The sequence below is a fragment of the Psittacula echo genome, assembly GCF_963264785.1.
Source record: "Psittacula echo genome assembly, chromosome: 13".
Classification (NCBI taxonomy): domain Eukaryota; kingdom Metazoa; phylum Chordata; class Aves; order Psittaciformes; family Psittacidae; genus Psittacula; species Psittacula echo.
This window is the reverse complement of record NC_137749.1, coordinates 3,773,851-3,801,032: the sequence shown is the minus strand read 5'-3', so window position 1 is coordinate 3,801,032 and position 27,182 is coordinate 3,773,851. Positions and strand designations below refer to the sequence as shown.

The following is a 27,182-nucleotide window of genomic DNA, read 5'->3' as shown; positions in this document are numbered from 1 at the left end:
TGCTGACTCAGTGCCTGACAAAGTCGTTCAATGCCTTATCTAGGGCAGCTTTGCACACACTGGGTGAGATGCACCATGTGAGCCCAGTATTACTAAACACGCTGGTGGCTGTTTAGGCAGAGGATCCGAGGAGCTGTTCGCTTACCCCTTACCCCATTCCACACCGTTGCAGTCACTGCGTGGGGAGGAACTGAATTAACTCATCAGAGTAACAGCGCTAGGACTGCTTTTCATGGGGATTTTGAAGGCTGAGCTGAGTTTTGCACAGTAAATAGCTCCACAAAACCCTTCAATAGAAAGGGTAGGGTTTGGTTATCTGCTCTGGATGCCACTCGCACTGTCCCAGGGGATGTAACTGTGATGCAGCAGCAGTGGTTGTCATTCTTGGTCACTGGATACCTGTTGGTCCCTGCTGGTTTCAGAGCAGAGATGGAGCTGAGGTGGAGAATCGGGTCTGTAGTGGGGTGTGAGTTTAGCGTGTTCCTGGTAACTACCAGTTACATTGGATTTACCCACCTTCAGCCCAGGGAAGGGAAGCTAACACCATTCCTGCACATTTCCAAGGCCTTTGTTTTGGGCCATACATAATGTGTGCTCTGAACACAGATGAAGCAATTGATGTGGCAAATGCTGGTAACAGGTTCCAGAGTGTTTTCCCCAAGAAGCAGCAGATCTCTTGGTTCTTCTATTACTCCTCTACCTCTTCCAAACACAGGGTGAGCTGGGCCCCTTTTCCCTTTTCAAGATCACTGTAACGTCACTCCTATCGAGGCTCAGTTTGCAAGGAGAAGGTAATGTCTTCTATTAGATCAGTGCATTATAGCTGGAGAAAACAGACGTGCTTTTGGGCAGCGAGCCTTTCAAAAGCAGCAGCTTTACAGCTAAATCTCACTTGGTCTAGTAAAAGATATTACCTTTCCTTTCAAACCTCAGGTTGCTCATATCCTCAAATAGTGGTGTTTCTTTCCTAGCTGGGGAGCAGAATGTTGTTTTTCTTGCCTGTTTTCCCCCACTTCAGCATCTTTTTCCCTGCAGAAGGGTTTGCTGTCACATTGCTGCAGGGCTGTAGTCCTGCTCCTGCTGCTGGACATGGCCAAGGAGGGCTCAGGTGAGCTCAGTCTGCTCGGGGAGGAATTAAACCCCCCCGTGCCCTCTGTGGGCTGACAGTGCCTCAGAGAAGGTGCTCCCTTGAGCTGGCTGAGAATAACCAGGCAGGGCTAAAGCAGGACTGCTTTTTCAATCACTGCAAGCCTGGATGTGAGGATTGCTGGAATTGCTGCCGTGATGCAGGCTTGCCGGGTGTGCTCTTGGCAGGGATGCAGGAGTTGGTTCCCAGGACCCTCGGTGGCCTCTGCTTTCTTTCTGATCAAGTCACGGACCTGCATCACGTAACAGCAGACAGGAGCAAACCAGACAGCTCCAGAGCAGGCCAGGAATGGAGCTGCATGATCCCTGTCTCCGTGCATCCGTGTGTGGCTGGTGCTGCGTGCGATCCTGCCCCACAGGGATGGTAAGCGTGGTGCCTCTGGCTGAGCAGCGCCTGCTTTTTCCCCTCAGCTCATCCTGCCTCTCCCCTTCCATCTCTTCTTATTCCCATTTCTGAGAGCGCTTTTCCACCATGTATGTGGTTTGCTGCTTCTTCCTATAGGATGTGAGTCAGTGATCTGCATTTAGTCCCTTCGCAAGGGCTGGCTGGCTGCACTTGTGTGGAGCCTATTGCTCCAACAGGAATATGCTCACAGGAACCATGTAATCCCATGCGTACAGGGCTGGGTGGAGGCTTAGGAAACCTGAACCTTGCTGCCATCTGCCCTGGCAGGCCCCTGGTCACCGGGTGAGTCTCTTCCCCTTTCTGTATCTCAGATTTCCCCATCTGCACAAGGGACAATGCCACTTCCCTCTTTTGTAAAATAATTAACAACTATTGATGGAAAAAAGCTATTAAGAAGCCATGTGTTGTTAGGGCTTGGACTCTGATTTACATTGTTGAAGGGTTTTAATTTCTTCCCTTTCTGCATGAGTGGTTTTGTCGTGCTACAGCCTTAAAAAATGGAGTAAGAAAAGGGAAGGGGGAGTCATGGAAAAGACAGCGCCAAGGCCAGGAAATATGTAAGGCAAAGCAGAAATTAGGGCAAAGGCTATTTTGCTTTGATGCACATTAATGTAGCTTTAAAAGCAGTTAATTGAAAAAGGAGGAATTAACACATTTAAAATGCCTTTTTAATGATGCATTGCAGCCAGCAGTGTGCATGCCAAATTTCACACCGGCTGCCTGTTCCAGAGCCCAATTTACAATAAACTCCTGGAAGACAGGCTGTGGGATGGAGCCCGAGAATTCCGGCCCTGGCCACAGCCTGGCACAGCACCCAGGACAACCAAAAGGCCTTTTGGGAGCCCTGCTTCCTCCTCTGTGGCCAGTGCCCTGGCATTGCCGTTCCCTGGCAGCTGCTCCATCCATGTGCTGGTGGAGAGGAGCAGGAGGATGGGGACTCTGGTATGGGGAGGGATGCTCGGAGGGGCAGTGCCACAGTTCCCAGCGCATGTCGATCATGCATGTAGTGCATGGTAAATCACCAGTTGCGCTCCTGCTCCATGGCTTTGTTATGGGAACATTGATCTGTTGCTGGGATTAACCTCTCAGAGTTTCCAGTGGGTTGGTCTCGCAGTTATTAATGAAACTGGCTGGAACTTGTGTTGACCTTGGCAGAGGCCCCAGTTGGCTTGGAGGTAACTGGCAAAAGCATAATCTCTAATTGAGTAATCCAGCGCTGGGGGAAGGGAGCAGAGGGGGTGGGAACGCAGCAGTGCTTTGAACCGGGAGAGCCGCGGCGCTCCGGCGGGGTGTGTAGGAGCAGAGCGCTCCGGAGGCAGTGAGCAGGGAAAAGCCAGGCGGCATCTTGGTTCCCGCACCCCGGGCTGCCTCCTGTAGGAACCAGGCCTGAATTCCAGTGGGATTTATTGCCGTGGAACAATAGTGCAGAGGGACTGGAGAACGGGATGAAGCTGGGAGCATCGGCTGTCCCTGAGCACACGTCCTCCCATAGCCTCTGATCATAGCAGGGATCACTCTGGGCTCTCCTTTCCCCACCAGAGGTTGTTTTTCACTTTGAAAACAAGCTCTGGGCTCATTACTGAGGCTTTTGATGGCAAGCAGGGCCCCAGGGACAGCACAGAGCTGTCTCCCTTGGCCATGCCCCTCTGCCATATGAGTGAGCTGTTCCCTTGGCCAGCTGTGGTCACATCTGGTGGGGAGGGGGTGGCTGCCAGAAAGCCCCATGGGACACTCAGGAAGAGGGATCCTGCAGTAGCACTGATGGAGAGGGGACACACTGATAGTGCCAGCACACTGCCACTGGCTCCGGGTTATCCAAAACCCAAGTGAGATGTGGAGTTCTGTGCCAGTGCGAGGCTTCATGAGCCCTGTGGAAGGTGAAATGCCTCAAACATCTTGCCACAAGAAGAGTAATTCTTGCCCCAAGGCCTGCAGGGTGTTAATGCAAAGTCTGAATGCATTGCATGGCTTCCCAGCCGCTTCTGTGGAAGTGGCTCTAACCTCAGGTCTGAGCAATGAAATGAAAGTTTTAGTGGGTACAAACATACCTACATCCTTCCTGCTTTTGTCCTTCCCCTGCAGAGAACAACACTTACTAACTCCTTGGCTGGGAAACAGGCTGGGCTTTCCCCATGGTCTCAATGCTGATGGCGCAGTTGGGCGCCCATCAGGAGTGGGTGGTGTGGGGTTGCAGGGTTCAGGGGCTGCAGGATGATCCTGCTGTGATGTGTTCAACATCCACACATCTGCCGTGTGGTTGCTCATTCTCTTGACTTCTGCTGATAAAAATCTGGTTGCAAAAGACTACCTGGGGGAGGAAAGGGGGAGACGACTTAGCATTAGGGCAGCAGTGATTCAAAGCTATTTCTGGGAAGATGAGGGAGATGTTGGCATTCTCTGCCATTCCAAACATATTTAAAAGCTGAAATATTTGCATTGTTCACGTTGTCACAGTGCAAACACTTCCAGCTGGAATTCTCCCTTCCCCTGCTTTCCTCCCTCCTCTGGAGATCACTTCAAATCACAGGGGGATGAGTGTGAGTGCGTGGACCCCCTGCTCACCTGTGTGTGAGCACACACCTTTTGGGCTTGTGCAAACTGTCTGGCTCTTGTGGCATGCCTGGGAGTTCGTGGCATGCCTGGGAGTTTGTGGCATGCCTGGGAGTTCATGGCATGGCCCATGCCAGGATCACTGTGTGGGCTTGTCAGCAGCCTGTGCCATGCACCAGGTTGGGATGGGAAGCCAAGGGAACAAACAGCTGGAGGAGTGGTGTATCTGGAATGGGATGGTCCATCCCATGCATGGATTCATGACGGTCTCATTTGAAAACCAGGCGCTGTTAGGCGCTGCATAGTCCTTGTGGGATGTTCGGCTCTTCAAGCCCACCCTGGGGTGAGGGAGTAAAGGGAAGGAGCACCACGATGGACAAAGCCATTCATTTTACTCCCTTTTTCAGCTGAAGTTCCTATGGCTGAAGAACTATGGTCAGAGAGGCTCGGATGTGGCAAGGAAAGCTCTTGTGGGCTGTAGAAATGCTCTGGATCCAGGATGCAGAACTGAGCTTGACCTTCCCCAAGCTGTTCCCAAACCACAGAGAGCTGGATTAAGGCTCCGCACGGCTGGAAAACCGAAGGGGGAACGGATTGTGCCTCAAGCACAGGTTGTTTCACACTTCTTCGGCTCATTTGTGGTGATCGACATCCCAAACAACCTTTTAAATTGCCTTTCAAGCCGTAGCAGTGAAGGGCGGCGTGCTAAGGCTGGCTGCTCCTCGGGAGCCGGCTTCATCATTTACATAATTGGCCTTTTCTGTTGCCTTCAGTCAATAGTACAAGGCTCTTGCAGTGTGACATCTCACCTGATGTGCTTGAGGGAAACAAAGTCCCTTGACTGTGTCCCTCACCCCTGTAATTGGAAGAAATATTGCCGGCTTTTCCTGCCTGCGACAGGGCAGCGCTGTGAGCTGGGTGTGCTGCTTCATGCAGGCTTTCCTTCTCCATCTACAGAGTGTTTGTGTGTGTTATGTCGATCTGTTTTTTCCTTTAATAGCAAGGATTCTTACGAGCTCTGTTATGTCCTGGAAATAAAGGAGAGCAAAGCTTGTTTGCTGTTTAACTTTGTCAGTCCTCAGGTGGGACTGAGGAAATGGGATTGGGGTGGCAGGAATTGGCACCCATCTCGCGTGTATTGCTCCAAAGCACAGGTACGGTGCCAGGTGAGAGGGCTGTGCCAGCCCCCGCTGCTGTCTGCCTGTGGTCAGTCCATTTTGCACATTTGGGGTAAAATAGAAACCCCACCTGGGATAAAATTCCAGGGAAGAATTCAGTCCTGGTACCAGGAGCAATGTCCTGGCTGTTTTCTTTTCTCCTTCCACTTTCAGCCTGAGCTCGGTTTCTCTTTCCCCCCATCTTTTGGGAGGGGGTATGGGTGCGCTGCTCCAGCTCCCACTGGATCCAGGCACGCTCTGGGATGGGGTATGAGATTCTTCCCACTTCCATGTGATCTGGCCAGTTTAGTGCAGGCAGCAAAGCAGCGGGAGGTTGTTACTGATTCAGAAGCACGTACGTCTCGCAGATGAACTCATCTTCCCTCCTTGTTCACATCCCTGCACACCCCTTCTTGCCGAGGGTCCTCCTGGGGACGGTGAGGGGTTTGCAGGGAGCACTTGGCCATCTTCTCTCTGATCGTACAGCACTGAGCACATCTTTGGTGCTGTACTTTTCCACGCTTATGAAATGCAGCTCATCCACAGTTCTGACTCACACAACGAAAGCCAGTGAGTTGTGACACCGATCAGATTAATTCTGGGTGCTGTGTTTTGAGGAGGAGGGTATTTCACGCTAACGCCTTCCTTCCCAGCACCGGGTGGAATGCCGTGGAGGGGATGCAACAGCAATCGATGGTGTTTGCCTGCCATTGCTGGAGGGGCTGGCGTGGGGGAGCAGTTTCAGAGATGAATTTGGCAGAGACAAGTTGCTGCTCTTTGTGCCTGTGGTGATGGAGCTGTAATAACATATTGAACATGGCAACAGCCCTTGCTAAGGCTCCGTGACTTCACGTCCGTGCTTCACAGAGCCTCATCTCATAACAACACCCTTAGCATCGATAACAACAGAGAAGCTGTCGAGTGCCAAAGGGCCCAGTTATAATCACTCGCTGAAAACCTCCTTTTCTTTTTGGACCCAAATCTGCTTTTTAAACAGAAAAACACTCTGGCTGCGTGTTAGGCAGAGCACATTCAGAGGGTTTTCTGGCTTGCTTCACCACAAAACGCTCTGCAGCTTTGTGCTGCATGGGGGGGCCTGAGGGGTGATGGACACTGTTGTGCGTCAGGAATGCTGGCTGCGCACTCGGCGAGCGGAGGAAGGGTTGTTTTAGGACAGGCTGACAGGCCCTTGGCTTGTTCTGCTGCTCTCGAAACATTGAATTCTCATTCTTGGCACCTTTTTCCAAGAGGAGAAGGAGCGAGAGCGCAGCGGAGCCTGCTCCCCCTGCCCTTGGAAATGGGCTTTTCCCCAGCGGCAGAGCTGGCTCGGGGCAGGAGCGATGTGCTCTGTCCTACCCAGGTTTGGTGAATCGAAAGCAGGAGTTAGTGGGGGCGAATCAGCTCAGGATGAAATGAGCTGAAGCACCTCCTTGCAGTTCTGACCTAGATCTACTTAGTCTTTGGTCATCTTAGTGCTCTGACTGAGCAGCTTCTGCATGTGCCAGTGTTCAGCCCAGCTTCTGCTTGCCTTCATCCCGGCCAGCGACTGGCAGCCCCTTTAATCCTGTGGGATGCAGGGGAAGAGCAGAGCACTGTCCTCTAGGAGTGCCGGGCAGCAGCGGAGGGGTTGTCCAGTGCGTGCTGTCTGTGCCACATCCCGAGGGGTTCCCCTGGGGCTGCAGAGCCCACAGCACCTGCTCCAGCACACACTGGCAGTGGGTTTCTCCTCTGTCTTAGCACTTCATCACCTCCTCTGCCTGCACAGTGATGCTTCCTAGGCATGCTTTGAGCGACCTGCTCCGTTGGCTGCCCTGACAGGGGACACGGCTGATTTCTCTCTTCCTTGCCCTGTTCCCTAAGGAGCAGCAGTCATCATTTCTGCCTTCTGATCTCCACTTTGGATGCTGTCGTTCCCATGGCTGCTTAAGAAAGAGCCATTGCCTAGTGCACATCAAGCCATCCCACGTGGTTATGCGACCAAACCAAGCGCAGGCTTTTATTTCAGGCTGGTTTTCATGTCTGTTATTTTATCTCGTGCCAGTCATCACAGGTATGATGTAGAGCAGATTGCCCCCAGCAGCTAATGTGTTTCTGCCTCGGCAGCAGACAGAGTGGCAGATGTAAACACAGGAACGTTCCGGTCTTTCAAGCACTAAAAGCTACTCAAGAACAGGCAGGTATGTGTATATAAATACATACTGTGTGTTGTATTAATGCCCTTCAGTATATATGGAGAGGGATTTGTAAACTCCTGCATCCATGAATGCTTCATGCATATATATACTTTTTCACAGGTTTTTAGGTAATTGAAAAATGTACTTTCTTTATATATACATACACCCCCTTTTATATATATATATATCCGCTGCCTCATATACTTGTAAGCTGCTTTTTCAAAGGCTTCTTCTCGCTCAGTGATCGTGCCTTCAACAGCCACACAGAAAAGGGCCTACAGTCTCGAGCAAAGCTAAATATTGATTTGAGTCAATCTGGGTGCACTTGGAGACATCACTGGTGTTCATGAATACAGCATAATAGCTGATTGGAGTGGGGGAAATTTCATCATAAAGGCCCCAAAAGGGAGGTTTATTATTGCTTTCTTCCAAATGCCTGAATTTTATTAGCTTCAGTCATTCTTGGCAGGGCAGTGGAATGGGATTTTATAGTTAGCAAAGGAAAAGTAAACACAGTAATCATTTCACAGCCCTGTGCCTGCCAAACCAAGATGGAAATTCCAGCCTTGGTGGGAAGCTGCTGCTTTGCTAACAGATAATAACAAATTCACTGTGGCCCTGTTCTTGCTATGGGAGCTGAGATGTTTGGGGGTTTTTCTGCGTTAAGAGGGAAGGGTGCTTCATGCCTGGGCAGAGGTTTGCAGTTTGGGTGTCTTCACAGCCACTTGCCATTAGGAACAGTGCTCCTGCCCTGGGCCTTAGGGAGTTGGTGTTTGTCTTTCCTTGGTCAGGCTTGCTCTGACTGCAGAGCTGAGTGATGCTCAAGGAGCATCATGCTTGAGACGCTGCACTGGTCCCTGCACCCTGAGCCCATCTATTCCTGCTGAACGGGGGGCAAAAAAACCTGGAGCAAAACCCTCTCCAAATCAATCCAAAACTCCCATAAAATGCTTTGGTTTGCATGTGCTTTTCTGGGCCTGTCCTGGCTTGGCTGGACCCGCACTGCATTTCCTGCTGCTGGGACACGTTATTTCCTCCCACCTTCCTGCCCCGCCGGCCATGGCGATGCGGATGAGGATGGTGGTGGGGATGGCCGGCACTGCTGCCCCCCCTGCCTGCCGCCTCCGGGGCTCAGGATGCAGCCTCCTGATGGAAAAACAGGCAGAGCAGTGAAGGAAATGGCTCCTCGGACAAGCAGGCAACGTCGAGGCTCCCCCTTCCACGTGTCTGCACAATTACTGGAACAATAAAGCACTGAGCGCAGCCGGCGGCTGGCTCTGATGGATGGTGCAGTGACGGCTGCGTTACACCAGCCCTGCTCCCCTGTCAGCACGTATCCTGCACGGAGCAGTGTGCCCTGCTCCGTGCTACACCTGCCTCTTACAGTGCACAGAGGTGCCTGCAAGCAGACAGGGCCATGCCCCATGCCCCTGTGTGTGTGTCCTGGGGTGCTTGGGACCATGGATGGTGCATGTTGTGGGTGTCCAGGGAGTGGTGGATGTAGTCCCCATCATGTCCCATGCATGTGTTGGGGATGGCATTTTGCAGGATGCAGTGCCAGTGCCTGCAGAAAGGGGAGATGCCAAAATGAAGAGGGAGTTAAACAGTTAAACAGGCTTCAGTGGTGTGTTGGGGACAGGTGAGACCACCAAAAGCTTTGTTAAAAGCCAAGAGGAGCTGTTTCAAGGGAAATACTCCCCCCCAAAGCCTGTTCTTTATGTTGGTTAAAATGTTCTCAAAAGCATTTCAGCAGCTGTGAGCCTTGTTTCACACTTAAACAAGTTTTCCGGTGCCGCCACCTCAAAATGGAAGTCAGGTTGGCTTGGATCCCTGCTGTAAAAGTGGCTTGGTTTTGTGTCTCAGCCAGTGAAGTGCACAGGTCAGGTTGACCAATGACCCCTGTCTGCTCCCAGGCCGCTCAGTTCTCATCTCGTGTGCGTGTTTGAGCCTCACAAGACGTGCGTGTGTGTACTGAGATGTTCTGATAGGAATAGAGAGACTTCAATGATAAAATTGAGCTTGTCTCACAAGATTTTTGGGGCGAGGGAAGTCTTTGGGATATTGCTGTTTTCTTGCAGTCAGAGAATTTCTGCTTCTTACAGTTGAGAGATACTTGATGTCCTGCTTTATATACCTGAGAGCACAGCTAGAATGAACCTATGCATTCAGTGACCCTGAAGAGATTGCAGCAATGAAGTGGTGGCATGCAGCTGGTGAGGAGAACTTCCTGGGTTGCTATAGGTGCGGTAACTTGTGGCTTTGGAGCTGACACAGTTAGAAGAGGAGCTGCTGGGAATGAGCAGGAGTTCAGTGCTGGGACCCATCAGCCCATGCCCAATGTGCTGGGAGTCACTGGGGATCCTCACTTGGTGCAGTGGCTCTCACGAGTAAGAGAAGGCATGGCATGGTCCCACTACGCATCTCAGTCACTGCTCAAACCATCTTAGGCCTTGCTTGTGTTTTCTTTCTCCATCAGTCAAGCTGCTTCTCAAGTAGGCAGCTCAGCCTCCAGGATTTGGGGAGAAATGATTTTGGGTGATGGCTGTGCAGGGAGAACAGAGGGGAGGGAGCACGAGCAGCCTCTAGGTCTATATTACTTGTGGTGGTGGTGGTTAAATAGAGCTGTCTTCATTCATTCTTTTCCCTCCCCTCTAAATCTAATGCCCCTTCAAGGCGACTTGCCGCTGTTAATAGGGTCTGCGGGTCCTGATTAACTCCCTGACAAATCCCCTCTCAACAGGGCCGCCCGGGTGCTGCCCTGAATGGACCCCGCTTGGATTTGCATGGCTGAGGAGTCCCTGCTCGCTCCTCTGCCTCCTTCCTTCTCCCTGGCAATAGGAGGAAAATTCAATGTTTCTGAAGAGCGACATTTCCATTTCAAAAGCTGTTCCCTCAAGTGCGTCTGGAGTGGGATTTCTCTCCCCCCCCCCCACTCCTCTCTGAATGGGAGCTTTAGAAGTCTCATTTCCTCTGCTTGATAACACCAGGCTGAGAAGGGCTTTTGTCTTTTCATTTCCCCTCAGTTTTTTATCTTGAAATAAGTGAGGTTTGTCGAAGCTGCCGTGGTGGATTCTCCCCCCCTCTTGCGTGTCCATGTGCTGGATGGAGGATGCACCTGGAGTCACGCAGTGAATGAGACAGAGCTTCCTGGGGTGCAGTGCAGGACCTGCTCCCCGGCACCCTGCTCCTCCTGCCCTCACAGCAGCCACCAGCCATGGAGCACCCTCTGTAAGCAGGGGAGGAGGTTTGCTGGGCACATGCAAGTCGCTGAGCACAGCGATGCTCTTCCCAGCCATCCCAAGCAGTGCCCTATGTGTCCCAGTGCTTGCGGGGACGTGCATGGTGCTGAGCCTGGCTCGGGATCTGGCCCCATGTTTGCAACCCGTGATGCTGCAATGTCTTTAATCATGCTGCTTGGCTGCTGCTTGCTTTTTTGGCTGTGCTACTTGGGGTGAAAACATTATTTGTTAACGTGATGCTCCATGGAGGCAGATGCGAGTGGATGGAGTTGCCTGGCTCCAGCTTCTGCATTCCAATGCAGGTGCTGTCCCACTCATGTGATGGCATATGTGCTGGTCACTGGAGTATTGTACTACTAGAAAAGTAAGGATCTTCTTTCCTGCAGAGGTCTTTTGTAAAAAAGGCAAACTCCTTTGTGCTTTTAGCATGGCATCCAGGGCTTGAGGACCAGCTGGGATACAGCAGGGACTGTGCCAGCATCTTCAGATCGGAGGGAATACGCCTGCCGAGATTAACATGGGTCTTAATGCTACATCCCTGCCCCACTGGTGTGCTGGGAGGACTCGATCCTTGCTTTACTGCGTGTGGCAGTGGAAGGAGGATGGGTGGTGTTGCAAAACCTATAAATAACATGGTGGGAGGCTAATGCTTCCAAAGGCATGGAGGAAGTGCTGGGCTCTCCTGAGGTTTGTCGGGTTGGGTGACAGGGCTGCAGAAGGAAGTTTGGGAGGAGTCTGCTGCACCCCCAGGTAGGGACCCCTCCTGCCTCCCTGAAGGTCTCCCTAAAGAACCTTCCTGAGCAGCAGGCACAGGGGGAGATGAGGAAACAAGAGAGGGTGATGGTTGCATGTGGCCATGTCGCTGCATCCCACGTTTCTGTGGAAGTCCGTGGGGATTATTCAGAGGTTCCTGTGAATGCTGCTTGAAGCTGGCACTTTCTAGGGAAGATGAGGGTGGTTTCAGCCCGGCTGCTTTGCTGGGAGGAGCTCGGCAATGAGCTTTCCCATTGCCTTTAAAACCTGGTTCTGGAGTCAGGAGGTGCCAACACCAAGCACCAAATGGGGCAATTGGAAATCTGCCTCCCTGCCTTTGCTGTTAATGTAATGAAGGCATTTCTCACAGTTTGCTCCTTTTTAAGAGACATCAAACAAGCACTCACCTCCACTGTGTTTTGTTCAGGCCTCTGGAGCATTTTGAGGAGCTCAGGGCAGCCCCCTCCTGTTGTCATCCATAAACCCGAGGGATGGCTTTGTCACTCGGGTCGTGGTTCTGAGTATGCTGGTGCAGGATTCTGACTGCTTTCAAGCCCATGGGTTATGTGCCTGGTGCCTTTTCATGCAAACCTTTGCCTCCCCAGCACTGTAATTTCGTGGTTGTTTCCATGCCGTAAGCCAGTGCCATTCCTCAAGGAAGCGGTTTTGCTCCTCAAATCGAGACGCTGATGCTTTCCTCCTGGCTCCAGCCACAGGGTGAGCAGAGTTGTGCCTGCCAGGGACTGCCACTGTTCTGTGCCTGGCTCTGCAAGGGCTGGTGGAGGGGAGGATGTGAGGGGCTCCTGTGCTGCTTCTCTTCCAGGTTAGGAGAAACCCTGCTTGCTTAAAGAAATGGGGTTGGCTTGGGAAGGGAGGTGGAGATGTAGGGCTGAGGTGAGGTGTTACAGCGATGAGGATGTTCTGGGCAGCGCGTCTTTGGGTGCAACATCAGCAAAGGTGAAATGATGCTCTGGGTGGATGAATTATGATGGAATATTTAAGATGCATTAACTTAAACGTTAAATGGAGGAGTGGGAGCGCTTGCTGCTCTGTGGGGTATAACCTTAACTTCTCCTCCTCCTTATCTGCTGAGAGCATCGGGACACCATCTTCACTTTACATGCCCAGGACACCCTCCATCTCTTGCTGAGCAAAATGCTGGCTGCTTTACTTCATCCTTATCATTTGGTGGGTGGTCTCAGGCTTTATCTGCTGTCCAAATGACTCCCTGCATTTACTCACAGCTCTTTTAGGGCTCTCGTTGCTGTTGCCCAGAGCACTCCACGCATGCCAGTAAGAAACTTCCAGCTCAACCTTGCCCTTTGCAGGAGCACAGGCAGAGCGCGATACCTGACCTGGAGCTCCCCAGGACCCCGCTCCACTCGCTCGGTTCAAAGCCGTTCCCTATGGCAAGCACTAAAATGAGGTTTTAATTAATTTCTCTTTCTCTATTGACTTGGACACCTTTTCAGAGTTAACAAAAGGCAAATCACTGGCAGGGAATAGCCTTGCCAGATGTATCCACTGCGCCGAAGGTGCTCAGAGAAAAGGTTCCCAGAATCCCTCTGAACGTTGCAGAAAGGCATATTTTCCTGTGAGCTTGTTCTTGGAAGCAGCAGAGTTGTGTTGGCTGAAATTTACTGTTTAGGAAAAAGAAAAGCCCGAAATGCCTGAAGGAAATATTCGGCATGGAAAAATCTCAGTCCCGGCAGTTAACGCTTTAACTAACGTGGAGTCAGCTGCAAATCCAGCAGTGCAGAAGAGGCAGCGTTGGGGAGTTCTTAATGAGAGGGGGAGCGATTAGCTCCTCTTTGTAATGAGTAGATGGATAGGTGAGAATTCATCACTCCTGTGAAGTCAGGAGGGAACATGAGCATTCAATGCAATTATTATCCACTAATGGGGAAACACAAGAAGGTAATGAAAGGCACAACATCCATTTGTTGGTGTAATGCCTTCGGCTTCGGTGGGAGTTTGCCTGAGTGAGGTTTTCTGGATTTGATCTGTATTCTAGGCTACCTCTGAGTCCCTAAACTGGTGTTTTCTCCAGTCTTGAGGTCCAGAGGCAGCATCTGCTCAGTATAACGCTATGGAATGGCTTCTTTTGAGCACAAGAAGGTTTTGCAAGACCAGATCCTAGGCTTTGGTTAGTGCGTTTAACTGGCGAGGTTTTACCACCCTCATAAATCTGCTGGAGGGGGTGGGGAGGGAGGGTCACCATTTGGTACTGGTTTTGCAATTAAATTGCTTCAAGCTGTTGAAACATTGGGGAAGTTTTTTGACCTACTTTTCGTGCAAGCTTAGAAATTGTTGGGATGTTTTCTGCCCTGGCTGCATGGAATTCAGCTGGATGACAGGGGAAAGGAATCTCGTAGGCCTTCTTGTAAAGTCACAGATTTATTTGGGGAAAAAAACCTAAAAATCAGCTTTGTCTTCAGACAGCTCCTTGGGCTCCAGCTTCATGGATTCCCACGAGAGCACGAACTGGGCTGCATCCAGTGAAAGCGATCCCTGTACGTGCCATGGGGCGTGGGGATGGAGGAAGGAGGCGGGTGATGCCTTGGTCCCTGATGGCATCCCTAAGGCACTGTTAGCCTTGTATGGGAACACCCTTGTGCTCACGGTGAGCAGCACTGTGGGAGTCACACTGCATCCACCAACATGCTCATCTGTGTCCCACTCACTGTGGCAGGCTTTTGAGCTGAGAGCCCAGCAGTGCTGAAGAATTAAAGCCCTGTTTGAAGGGTTGGGCTGCTGAAGGAGCCATTAGTGCAGCAGATGGTCATGAACAAAAGAACTGTGATAACTCGATGTACTTTTCACTGCTCAGGCTCTGAATTTGTACTTGTGTCTCCCTGGGGAAATGAGATGTTGATTTTCAGCGCTTTGACTCTATTTCCCCATGCCAGGGCTGTCATCTGGGGGCTGCTGATGAGACAGAATGCGTTGGACACTTTTCCAATTAAGAAGAACATTCCTTTGGTCTGTATTTGGCTCATTTAAGAGTTCTTACGTGCGTGTTTTTACCTTAAAACCTGGTGGATGGAGGTGTGGGGTGTTGGCTCTCCCGCTTGGTTTTCATCCCAGGATGTGTGGGAAAGCCCTGGGGCTGTGCGTCTGCTGCTCCACCGTGTTCCAGGACAGGGAGGACAATCTGCTGTGTCTCTGCCGTGCAGCACAGCCTCACATGGATGGGATTGTGGGAGTGTTGTTGGTTGGAGTTCACTGATGTTCACTGGCTCTGTGCGCGGGTGATGGGGGCACCCTTGCAGCAGCTCGCCCTGATCCCAAGCCCATTTCTTGCTCATGTGTTCTTATAGGGGGAATTAATTTGAGCAGCCCTGGCCCATCCTGCCTCCTTTGCCAATCTCCTCCATCCCGCGAGGATGTGAGATGTGTGAGCGGGCAGGAGTTGGGGATAACACCTCCTAATCCCTCCCGGTGCTCCAGCAAAAACTGCTGCTGCTGGCTGGTAATTAGAAAGTGAACAGACTGGGAAGAGGTTGGCATCCCTGAATCTCTGTCCTGGGCTTGGGGGAACATCACTCATGGTCTGGTTTAGAAAGGCAGAGAGAGACCAGAAGACGTAGGGCAGACATCATGGTGCTGTGACAGAGATCCTGAGGGTCGTCCCAAGCAAGCGGCTCTGTTCGCTTGGTATGCACCAGTGATGCGCAGGCACCGACTGGGGTTATGGGAGCTTTGTGGCTCCACCAGTGTCATTGTGAAGAGGCAGTTAGTGTGGTCAAGGGATCAGAAAGGTCAAAATGCTTTTTGCAGTGACAATTAGGTGCAGATGGAGTGGAGCTACCAACTTGTCATCTCCTGAGGGTGGGAAGTGGATGAGGAAAATTGCCCTTCGTAGAGGCTGGGCTGGTGCATGGCATGGACACCCTTCTCCATCCCACCAATTCCCACTTGCTCCCTGGGAGCATTGCAAGTGAGTCAGTAATGCAAGAAAAGGACGAGGCAATGGTCTGTTGCAGGTTCTAGCATGTCCTGGGATTGGGGTTGGTGTTCTCACCATCTCTTGTGGACCCAGTTGCTGCTGTGCCTGGAGGGAGGGATGTTGAGTTTACCCAGGGGCTTATTTGCTCTTGAAGGCATCGGCAGGCAGTTGGCTTGTCCTTTTCCTTTCCCCTCCTTCCCCCATGTTTTTAAAGACACTGCCTAATAGCACATAGTAGGCTTGCTCTGTTAATGCTATCTGTGTTAGGAATAGAAGCGTGCAGAGGAAACCCACTCCCGAAGCCTGGCCTTGCTCTTTGATAGACTCCTCAGTGATAATTGTTTTCTTCAGTGCCAGCATCTCCTCTTGCTGTGGGAAGGTTTATGCAGCCTCTGCTCCCCACTCACCCAACCCTTGTTATCATATAAATCACGTAATAAGGCCAGGGATAAACAGGAACTACGGTAGCTGTTAGCTGTGTATAAAAACAAATCACATGAAAGCAGTATAATTACTGAGAAAATACCAACTGGAGTAATGCAGTAATGGTTTTCTTTCCTCCAGCAGATTTATTCCAGCTCTCCCAGCTCTTGCTGGGCTCCAGGTCTGTGACTTCACGTTAATAAGGAGAATTTCACGTTTCACACTGCACTTGTTCAAGCCTGGCTATGGTACTGTCTGAAGCAGAGCAATATATTTTGAGCAGCTTCTTGAGAGTGCCAGCAAACAGAGCACGAGGTGAAATATCTCCATCCATTAGAGTCCGTCCTGGGCTCTGGGTGGACTCCGGTCTTTACAAACCTCTTTCAACCCATTTTTGTGATTTAGAAGAAGGGCTTCTTTGTGCCTTGCATAAACCCTTGAGCTCTGCTTTTTGCACTTCATCACTGCGGGGGAAGATTCTCTTTATACCTTCAGGTTTGGTTTTTCCTTCCTCTTGCGGTTTGTCATTTTATTTACAGAGGTGCTTGTGAAACGACAGTGACCGGTTATTTGAGGTCCAGGGGCACTGCTTCTCTCTATTGCTATAATCATCTCTAATACCAGATGATGATGGCTTTTGTGCTGTGACTTGCAGCTGTTTCCCTTACTCAGCTTTTGCTGCTGTTTCGCTTCATGTTCTGCAAGGTAAGAAGATAAAGTACCAGAAACCAGGTTTCCAAAGGGCTTTGTGCCGAGCAGGGGTTTAAGGATGCCCTGTCTTGTATATTGGCAGATGTGAGATGCTATCTTTTGTTTCATGTGCATAGAGAGAAGTCTCTCTCCTGCATTTTTGGCAGGCAGCTTGCTTTTCTTTAGAAAAAGCCACTGCCACTTCCCCATCCCATGTCTTCATCTGAGCAGGATTTTATGAACACCTGATTCATCTGCTCCTTGGCATTCTCCAGAAACCTTTGAAATACTTCTAGTTTCTCTTCTGAACGGATGCTGGAAACAACCAGCTCAGCTTGCTGGTACCTCTGTGCTCTTAGGGCTGGATGAGCCCCACACAGGACTTTGAGAAAGGGATTGCAAGTTGCTCCTTTGCTTTCTGTCCCTTGATGGCAGCAGTGGGAAGGGTGTCGATGCCTCCAGGCTGCACCCAGCAGTGATTCCTCCCTGCCTGGTTTGATGCCTCCTTCAGCTAGAACAGGGTTTAGCAGGAGGACGAAGGAGCAGTGGAGGATGCTGGTGTCCTGGCACATGGCTGCTTTGTTGGGAAACATCCTCTTTTGCTTCCCCTTGTTCTAGCTTTGCTGTGGACGGTGTTGCCCATCCCTTGAGGAGGGGAGCAGGGCAGAGCTCATCTCAGCACAGCCTCACCAGCCAGGTCACCTGTGGGACTGTGGGTGCAGCATCCCCAGGAGGGAGCTCATCATGCTTCATCCGCTCCAGCAGCAGGGTGCAGGCCACCCTACATGATTCTGCTTCGTGGTCAGTAGATGCTATGGAGATGCTCAACAGTGCCAAGATGGCATCTACATGCTTGGTGTGAGCTACAACACAGTGGGCAAACAACCTAGGGCCATTATTCATGTGCATTGCCAGGCAGAGGAGCACAGAGGGGTCCCAGTGCCACCGAGCTCCATCCTGGCACCCTCACTCCCAGGAGGACCAGCCCTGGGAGGAGGTTGGTGGTAGCCCTGGCTGGTGGCTGTGTGTCAGCAAGGAGGGGAGGACACTCAGCACCAGCTGGTGCAGAACAGTGTTGGCTTTGTCTGCTGAAATGAAGGTAGGGAAGTTGTGTGAACCTCACTTGTTGGCCTCCCCTCCCAGCAGCTGCAGCATTCTGGCCACCCACCCTGGCAGCAGTTTACGGTTACAAACCAAGCCACAGCTCCTCTTCCTGCCCCTCCGGGAAAGCAATCCATCCTCTGGCTAAGCACATGAATAGATAAACTTCTAATTAAGGTGCTGGGAAGCTGCCAGAGAGGAGAGTCCCCGGTCAGGGCAGGCTGTTTATATGCTGTGATCCTTACCTGGTGGCTATTAAAGAGCTGCTTCATCCCAGGTGTGTTCACCAGTGCTGGGCATCCAGGCATGCAGCTTGTGTTTGCAGGAGGTGGGCTCCTTCCTTTGGAGCTGGGGAAGGGAAGGGCAGCATGGCCCTGGGATGCTCCTTGGATAACTGGCTTGTTGGGCTCTGTGGTTGCTGTGCTGGAGGTGAGGCTGAATGTTTTGATGTGTTTCCCCTCTGGCCCGTGCTCATGGTCATTAGAGCTGCTCGCTGTGGTGGCCATGGAGGTTATACTGATCTGTCCAGGCTCTGACTGGAAGGGTTTTGTTGGGTTCAGGGCCTCTTTACCTGGAATTTGCAAAAAGAACACTGATTGTGATCCGTTCAGTCTGCTTTTATCTGAGCTGACCTCGTCTGTCCCCTTTCTCTTTGTTTTTGGATGGATGTGTTTGACATCCAGCATTCAGAGCTCCCCCAGTATTTAATGAGATGGAGGAGGACCTCCAGGAAGGCGATGGGAGTCCAGCCATTGTAGCCCCTTCTCGTTCAGTGCAGTTAATGCTGCTCTTCTCTCCAGGATGGCCATGGCTGTGTCAGAGGAGGATGTATCTGTGGCTACCTCATCTTTGTGGATAAGCTGCAGCCTTGAGCTGGCTGCTGAGATGTGAAGGGATGGTGCTGCTGGGAGCTGCTGAATATGGATGGGTTTATTGATCCATAGGAATGCGGGTAGCACTGAAGGAGCCTCTGAGGCTTTGGCAGGAGGAAGAGCTCCTGCCACGTCAATGGGAGACTAAGCTGGTGCTCTCTGGAGGTGCTGGAGGCTGTGGATCACTGCAGTGATGTGATCTGGCAGCTGGAACTGCTTCGTCTAGCAGGTTTTTTGAGGGGTGTGTGTGTCTCAGAGGGCTGGGAATGGGCCAGGGAGCTGTGGCAGCTGACGTGGGAGGATGAGGGAAGGATCCAAAGTCTCCTGGGAAAGAAAGTGCTGACCTGGTTGTTTTACGCTCCCCAGGATCGTGGCCTGCCTGGCAAACTGGAGCCCGTGTCGCCCGTGAGCCCTGCTCACCCCGATGCCGAGCTGGACCTGCTGCCCACCCGGCTCTCCAAGGAGGAGCTCATCCAGAACATGGACCGCGTGGACCGCGAGATCACCATGGTGGAGCAGCAGATCTCCAAGCTGAAGAAGAAGCAGGTAAGAGGCTGTGGGCTGGAGGGGAGCACACATCCTCACTTCTGCGTGCTGCCTTACACCCCGTCCTGGCCCAGCCATGGCCACAGAGGGGAAGTGGCAGCGCCAGTGCCATCAGGATGCTCTGTGTCTGTGCTCCCTGTCGTGACATGGGCAGTTGCTGCTGTGCCAGCAGTCTGGAGCTGGTAGCTGCAAGACAAGGGAGCTTTGGAAACCCAGCTTGTGGGCTCTTTTACATGTCAGAGTGCCTTAAAGGGAGGAAAATCTGCCCTTGATGACTTGCCCACAGTCATGCGAGCAGTCAGTGGCAGAGCTGGAAGTGCAGCCTGGGTTGCCCCATTTGTCTGTACAGCCCAGTGTTAGCACAAGGTCTTTTCTTTCTCCTTTCCAGCAATTGTCTCTCCCCGGTGTTCTTGCTGCCACTATTGTAGTACTGGGCTGTTCAAAACATTGTGGCAATGGCCTAATGGCCCTTCCTGCATCCAATCCCCTTCTCCAGGGCTTTGCAGCTTTGCAGCTATGAGCAGCATCTGATCCAGCTCCAGTCAGGGCTGTGCCTGAGCCAGGGATTTGAGTCTCATCTTCTCAGTGGTGCTTTACCCCTGCACAGGAGCACTCCCCAGCAGAAGGCTCGCCTGCTCGCTGTTGGCATGTGTACAATTACCATAAACCCATTAAGAGATTAATATAACAAAACCGTGGGGAACGTCTGTGAGAAGCCCACAGACTTAAAGGCTTTCACTTCCTAAAGCACATCACTTACTCTGCCTCTGTCTTACCGGTTCTTCTATTGCCTTTGCTTGGAGTCAGTTCCTAAACTCTGTGATGGCTGCTAGTCCCAAACTGCCTGAATGACCTGTCCCGAGGAGTGTGCGGTGGGAATTTGGGAATGGAATAAAGCTTCTAGTTGGGCTGTTGGATGGGGCAAGTGCTTCTTGAGGACGAGCGTACAATTGACCTTCCTCCCCATCAAATCTGCATTTTCCCATAGCAGATACTCTCCCTTTCTTTCCTGCAAGACAAGCAGGATGGTTTGGGTTTGCTTTCAAACAATATGGTTTAATTAACATGAAGGGCCTTTTTTTGGTGTTGCTTTTTATCTGCAGAGGTATCAGTGTGCTTAGGGAGAGGGAGCCAAGAGTGGGCAGAAGCAGCTGTGCTGGGGATGCGAGGAAGCAGCCGTGTGTGACAGCTTGCAGGGGACAGGAACATCTGAAGTGATGGAAACCACAGAGGTTCCTCTTGTTGGGTTTGGTGGGAGCTGGGAGAAGCCAGCCCTTCCCCGCTCCCTCCTAGGAAACACAACAGAGTGTTGCTGTCCTGTCTCACCTGGCAGTCTGGCTGCTGGTCCATGTTTGTAACTCATATTTGAGGATGGAGGTGCAAACCATGGTCATTTCCCACTGTGGAGAAGCGCTTCCAGAGTGGGATGTGCTCCTGGCACAGCAGTGAAGGTCCCTCTCATGGCAGCCGGGAGGACTGACAGCTCTGCTGATCCCCTGCCTGACTCCAGAGATGCTGAGGAGCTGCTGTTGATGCTGACGGGAGCAGCATATGCTCCTTGCTGTTAAATTGAAGCTGTCCTTCCGTAAGGAAATGGGGTTTTTATTGTTGGCTGCTTTGGTTGCTTTATTTCTTCCTTCTGAGTGAATTTTATGATACTTCCTCCCCACAAAAATGCTCTGCTGAGTGGGGAAGGAGGTGAAAGTGGCTGTTGGCAGGAAAAAGCTTCCCCTCCCTCTTTTTGGCACATGGTGGCAAAGTGGTTTAGTAGCAGATCCCACCCCTCCAGCATGGGCTGCTCTCCCCTCCGTCAGAATCCTTCCCTAGCCCAGGGCTGGCACATCTGGGAAGAAGCATTCTGGGGGGGAAATGGGTGTTCCTGAGATGCTCTGGGAACGTTTTGTCCATCTGTGCATCTGAGCTGTCAGTGCAGGAGAAAGACAAGCGAGGGAAAGCAATCATCCTGGAACAGAGACTGCTCCTGCAGGAGCAGGGGAGGTATCGTACGCAGCCACAATATCCTAATGCTTTTCCCCTCTGTCTCTGGGAGGCCTTCTCAGGGTAATTAAATACATTTGTATGGAAAAATATACATCTCAACCAGCCAATCCACCATTTCTCTCCTTCTGCTTGTTCCAGACATGGCAGGGAAGGCTCTGCCTGGACTTTGCAAGAAGCAAACATCTCCAGCAAGTTGAGAAACCTTCCCAAAGCCCTGCGCACCTCTGGCAGAAGGCCACCTCCACCAGCCATCCCCCTCTCATTCATGCACCATATGCGCTTAAATCTCTTGCTGAGTCCTTTCTCCCTCTCTTCCTGACAGGGAAGGATAATCCTTATGCATTTATTCCTGGCAGCGGTACCGGGGATCTGAAGGAGAAATGAACTGCTGGGCTGCTCTCTGCAGTGGTGCCTCAGCCTCCCTGGGCACTGAGCTCAGCATAGGGCTCTCGAGGAGTACAACACTCCCACCTGGTGATGGAGGTGGAGCTGCATGGGTGGAAGAGCTCCAGGGTGTCCCCTTCCATCTGTCTCAAGGCTGTTTCCTCTGTTCTCCCCTTGGCTCTTTGCAAGGGGGTTTTGGAGATGCCCTGTGGCTGGAAGCCCTCTCCTCTGGGCAGGTGAAGCATCCTGGTACCCAGGTACCACATAAGGCAGAGTGGCAACTTGGGGTGTGTGTGTGTTTAATGACCTTGGCTTCATCATGCAGGTCCCTTCAGCACAGGCATTGGTACGTGTGGGGACAGGGTCTTCCTGCAATGTCACCCACCGCTTGCCAGCACTGCAGGATCCTCTGGCCCTTCTGTAGTGTGTGGTCCAGCTAAGGGGACTCTTACCTGGAGACTCTTACCTTCTCCACTTGGAGAAGGGTTGGCCTGTGGACGCTGTAGGAACGAGGGCTATGGCTAATGATGGCATCTTGCATCCCTTCAGCATTGCTGTGCTGTCTTTCATTTGGGAAGAGCAGGAGGCTCGTGGGCAGCTGCTGCTGGGAGTGGGGAGGGAGAGATTGTGGAGCCGTCAAGACTCATCTCTCATCCCGCTTCTCTCCTGTAAAGGTCACAGTCCCAGCCTAGCTCTTGTGGCAGACCTTTAAGAAACCCATTTTGTCCGTGTCTGGGAACCCTGACCTATCTTCCTTTGTCATTTCCCACAGCTCCCGGGGATAGCTGTCGTGGGCTGAACCTGCTGCGATCAGGTGTGCTGCCTGCAACCCCTGCCTGCGTCCTTCCCTCTAGCATCCCTCCTATAATAACGGCACAGTGTTACACCACAGAGAGTGGAGTTTTAATTCTCTACTGTATTTCAGCTATAATTAGATTTGTATTTTTTCTTTTAACGAGTTGCTTTTAATGAGCCTCCACTTACTGGCAAACTTTCGTCTCCTGATACGCCATCAAACCCTCTTGTCTGAAATCACAACACACCGACCGCTTCGCAGGATTTTGTGGGTTTCAGAACAACGTAGCCAAGATTCTGACATGGTCTTTTTTTTTACCCAAATATTTCCCCCAAGGGAAGCAGAGGATTTGACAGATCCCTTTTGGTGGCTCTGTCTTTGGAGTTTTATCACGTGCGAGCAAGGCTGTGTGACGGGGATGCTTTAGGACACTAAGCAAGAGCAGGCAGGTGCCTGGAAGTGCTGCTTCTGCACTGGGGCTGATGCTGAGAACTGCTTTGGAGCCTGAGGTTTCAGCTGTGGCTTCCCAAAGAGCTCTTGTTCCCTTTGCACAGCACTGTGATTCCTGCCACCTGAGAAACAGCCGTGATGGAGAAGAGAAGGGAGCTTTGGGGCTTGGTTGGAGCCTTTGGTGTGCTGCGGTTATGTGGCTCTTTGTGGGCAGGAAGGGATGGATCCCTGCGGAGCTGGGGAAGTTTAATCCCTTTCCAGGTTGTGGATGGTCCAAGCTGGCTGTTTCCTGGCCATCCTCACACATGGCTGGGGTAACCTCGAGGTTAAGACCTGAAGGTGGGTGTGCTGATGCCAGGCTGTCCTGCCTGTGCCAGTCTGGCTGGCAATGGTGGTGTGTTTTTGGCTGTATCTCGTTGTTCTCTGTGCTGCTGCTTTTTTGTGCATGGAAAAAGATGTCCACGTGTGGGGAGGTGGGACATGACAGAGACCACAGCATGGGGTTGCTTCATCCTTTGAAACACATTTAATTTAAGGGCTGTGAGTTTTCTCAGCCAAGCCAGTAGACTTATCAGGTGCTTAAGTGTTCTCTTGGACCGCATCCCACATCCCAAGTGTTGCCAGCAGGAGCAGAGATGATCTGAAGCAGGAATAGATACCCACCTTCTTCTTGGACCACCAGACACTGCTGTCTCTGGTAGCACAGTGGCTGGCTCAGCTCTGCTGCAAGCTGATTGCGCTCAGTCCCAGCTGCATTTTCCTCCTAGTACAAGGTTTGATTTCCCCCCCTTGCTTCAGCAGGGGCTGCTTTGACTGCAGGGAAAACAGCCCACAAAGGTTTGGAGATTGGGAACTGAGCAGTGGGAAAACCAGAGGCGGTTTTGAGAGCCGCTGCCTCTCCTGTGCCTGTGCTGCCCCGCAGCTGCCGTGCGCAGCCTGCGCGCTCCCTCCTCGCACCGAGCCACGAGGAATCTCTGGTTTCCTCTTCTGGATGAGCAGTTCCTCAGGCTTACTGGAAGGGCTCAGATGTCTTCTCCTGCTTGCGCCCGTCGGGAGAGATGGAGATGCAGGTCATACGTCAGATACACCCGCAGACCGCAGTGATGCTCAGGAGTAGTTTCTTAGGTCTGCTCCTTTATCATTAAAGTTGTCATGGCCTGAGAGGCTCCCATTACACAATCAGTGATCTCCAAAGGTGCATGTGTAAAACTGAAAGAGGGGACATTTTGATTAGGCATTAGGAAAAGGTTCTTCCTTCTGAGGGTGCTGAGGCGCTGGCACAGGGTGCCCGGAGAAGCTGTGGCTGCCCCATCCCTGGCAGTGTTCAAGGCCAGGTTGGACACAGGGGCTTGGAGCAAGCTGCTCCAGTGGAAGGGGTCCCTGCCCGTGGCAGGGGTTGGAGCTGGATGAGCTTTAAGGTCCCTTCAACCCAAACCAGTCCATGTGGACTTGCTGCCTTCTGCTTTCCATCTTCCAAGGGGTAGGCAGCATTCAGGCTGGTTGGGGCTGGGTGCCTTTCACTACATGTGTGATGGAGACGTGGTGGATGTGCACATGGAGCAGCTCCTGGATGTTTCTGCTGTGACAGGGAGTGAAGCTTAGGATGAGGCACCCCTTGGGTTGTGTTGTCCTAGCACAGCAGACACATGGAGCTGAAGGAGGGTGTGTTTTCACACGCAGCTGCTGCACCTCAGAGCCCAGATACCATGAAGTGTGGAGCTGTGGCAGTGCAGTGAAGGCAGTAAGAAAGCAGAAGAGCCAACGAAACAAGCTCCTCAACACTGCTGTCTTTGAGGGTGGGTCACCCGGGTGATGGCTTTAGCTAGTTGGAGCCTGGACTTGGTGGTTCCTGCTGAGGACAGCACGTTCTGCATGAAGGGAGGAGAGGAATGAGTCTTACTCCGCCTGATGCCTGGAAGGTGGCTCATGCTGCAGCTCTTCCTGTACCTGTTGGGGCAGCCAGAGTTGCACATGGCTGTGGGCATTTGCAGCCTGAGTTCTTGTGCTATGTCCTGACAACCCATGTCTGAGCACTGTGCTCTCTCTGCAGGGGCTCCTGTAGCTGTTGCTTGCCCTGTTGAGCACTTTGCATCTCTCACCTTGGCCGGGAGGGCTGCCACATGCCCTATCTGGCCAGCTCTGAGCAGAGATGTGAGGATCCATGGTGTTACTGCTGCTCTGCTGTAGTTCCAGGCTCATTTGGCTGCACGGTGCAGCCAGCGCACGAGTCATTTAATCAAGAACAGTGATCCCAGGGTGTCTCCTCCAACCACAGCATCACAAGATAGAGCTGAAGGTGGAGAGCAGCTTTGCTCCTTGCTCCCTGTAGCACAGTAGCAGCTCCAGGGGCAGGTAGCAGCAAGGAGCCAGGCCCGAGCTGTGGTTCCCTTAAAGGGTTTGCAGTAAAATCATCGAGCAGTCTCCAGGAGGCTGGTTCAAGGCAGGTCCTCATCCTCCATGCCTAAAAGGCACTGACCCAGCAGCTCTGGGCCTGCTGGCCGGGGCAGGGAGCGCTGCGCCTGCGTGGCAGGGGCCATGGGGCAGCTGTCCTCCCTCTCCCCATCCCTCTGTGTCTCGCAGGAAGCCTCCTGCCATGGCGGTTTCTGCCTCGGCACCACAGAGAGTTGCGTGTGGACGGGGCCGGCTGCGTTTCTCACTGTGACTCACCCTCCTCCTCCCCCTTCTCCTTCCACAGCAACAGTTGGAGGAAGAAGCAGCCAAACCACCAGAGCCTGAAAAACCCATCTCCCCGCCTCCTATCGAGTCCAAACATCGCAGCTTGGTGCAGATCATCTACGACGAGAACAGGGTGAGTCTGGAAACCTTGGAAGTACAAACGTGCGATGGTGCCGTGTCACCAGGCAGGGACGGGGAGGTTGGGAAAGGGTAAATGGGGGATTCCCCTGGGCAAGACCCCTGTGGGAGGTGGATAGATGGAGGCCCGTCGGGGATGGTGACAACAGAGGGCTGAGGAGCTCGCTCTGTTGTGTCGCTCGAGCACAAATGTCTTCTGAAGAACCTGCCAGGGGGGTTTCCTGTAATCAGCTTTAGATTTGGTGCATTCAGGAGATGCTTCAGAGCCCTGTCTGTTAAATAGCTGCTTTCGTCCTCTGCTCTGGGAGTGAACCTGGTGGAAAGCTGCCTCAAAGCGTGGGTTTTGCTGTGGCGGGGTGAGCTGCATGGATGGAGAGGGGCATCCATGACTCTCTAATGCTGGCAGGCCAGCTGCAAGCTCTCCTGGCTGCTCCTGAGCCCCCCTGGCTGGAGCAGAAAGGACATGGATGCATCCAGGGCTGGATTTGTGGATATTTGGTGCTGTAAACAGTGTTAGCAAAGGTCCATCCAGCATCCCTGGCTCTGGATCTCTGCCTTGACCACTCATTTGTTGCACTCAGCCGTTGCCTGTAATAGCAGCCTGAGGAGACAGGAATTTTGCTGTGTGCTTTGGAGCGATGGTAGGAAATTGGGCCCTTTGGTAGATAATCAAGCATATTCATTTTCATTTAGGTGTTGGATAAAAAGGATGATTTTGCATAAAAGGAAAACTACCAGTCACTAATTGCTCTGAATTGTGAGGCCTGCGATTTCACTGGGAGCTGCAGAAATCCAGGTGCCCAACTCCTAAAAAGAAAACAAAATTGCATACCCTGCGCTCCCAGGCAGTGCAATTTTCCTGGTTTTCCCAGTTCCATCTGCTTCTCTTCCCCAGCAATAGGAGACACAGTGCCAGCATGGTCTGTTGTGCGAGGGATAAAGAGGTTGATGTGTTTGAAGCAAGTGCTGGCTGGTGGTACCTTTGCAGACACTAGGCTTTAGGGGCAGTGATGGGTTCTCCCCATGCACCACCAAGTGCCCACTCCAGGGGTCCTGGGCTAGATGGCTTGTGCCTCCTGTGCAGGGGGTTGGGGTCAGAAAAAGGAAGTCTCAAGCATCTTTATTCCTATTCACTTGAGCCCTGTCCTGCTTGGACACTCGCGAGTACCTGGACCACGTTACAAGGAGTTCTGCATTTCTCCTTGGAAGTGCCATAATACCTGGGACCTGTCACGTGCAGTGCTCAGAGCTGGTGACACCATTTGTCACCATGTCTGGCTTCATTCTGAGTCGTGCTGATCCTCAAAGCCAGTCTGGTACCAGGACTTTGCTGTTAACCTTCGCAACAGGGTGCATTTGTTCCAGGTGAGTGCTCAGCAAGGGAAGGTCACATCTAACACCAAATGTTTGCATAATTTGCAGTCTGGCTCCGTGTTTGTGTCTGGATTCACCTGGGGTGAGTGAATGATGGCTCTTCCCCTGCTCTTGTAAGGTCCCCTTGCGAGTAGCGTGTAAGGAAGCCTGGCTGTGGATAGGGAACTCAAACCAAACAACCCTTCCCTTCTGCTTGATAGAAACCCTAGCAGGATGGAGGGAAGTTCTTTCTCTGAAGAAGACATGGGCAATGGGCAGTCAACAGATCCTTGGCTGGCCAATTGTAATGGCTGAGGCTTGGAGTGGTGTCAGACCCTTTTAAGTACCCCAGCAGAGAGATGCCAAGCTGTGGGTTGT

At 52.1% G+C, this 27,182-nt stretch overlaps 1 protein-coding gene across 1 annotated transcript in view; it reads left to right on the top strand.

The window, feature by feature from the left end:
• Window positions 1-27,182, top strand: part of NCOR2 (nuclear receptor corepressor 2) — a gene marked incomplete at its 5' end in the record, with an annotated part of 161,738 nt that overhangs the window by 24,092 nt on the left and 110,464 nt on the right. The window contains 2 exons of the mRNA XM_080629008.1: window positions 18,827-19,006; window positions 25,333-25,446. Coding sequence (XP_080485134.1) covers window positions 18,827-19,006; window positions 25,333-25,446 — 294 coding nt within the window. The remainder of the gene's footprint in view (window positions 1-18,826; window positions 19,007-25,332; window positions 25,447-27,182) is intronic.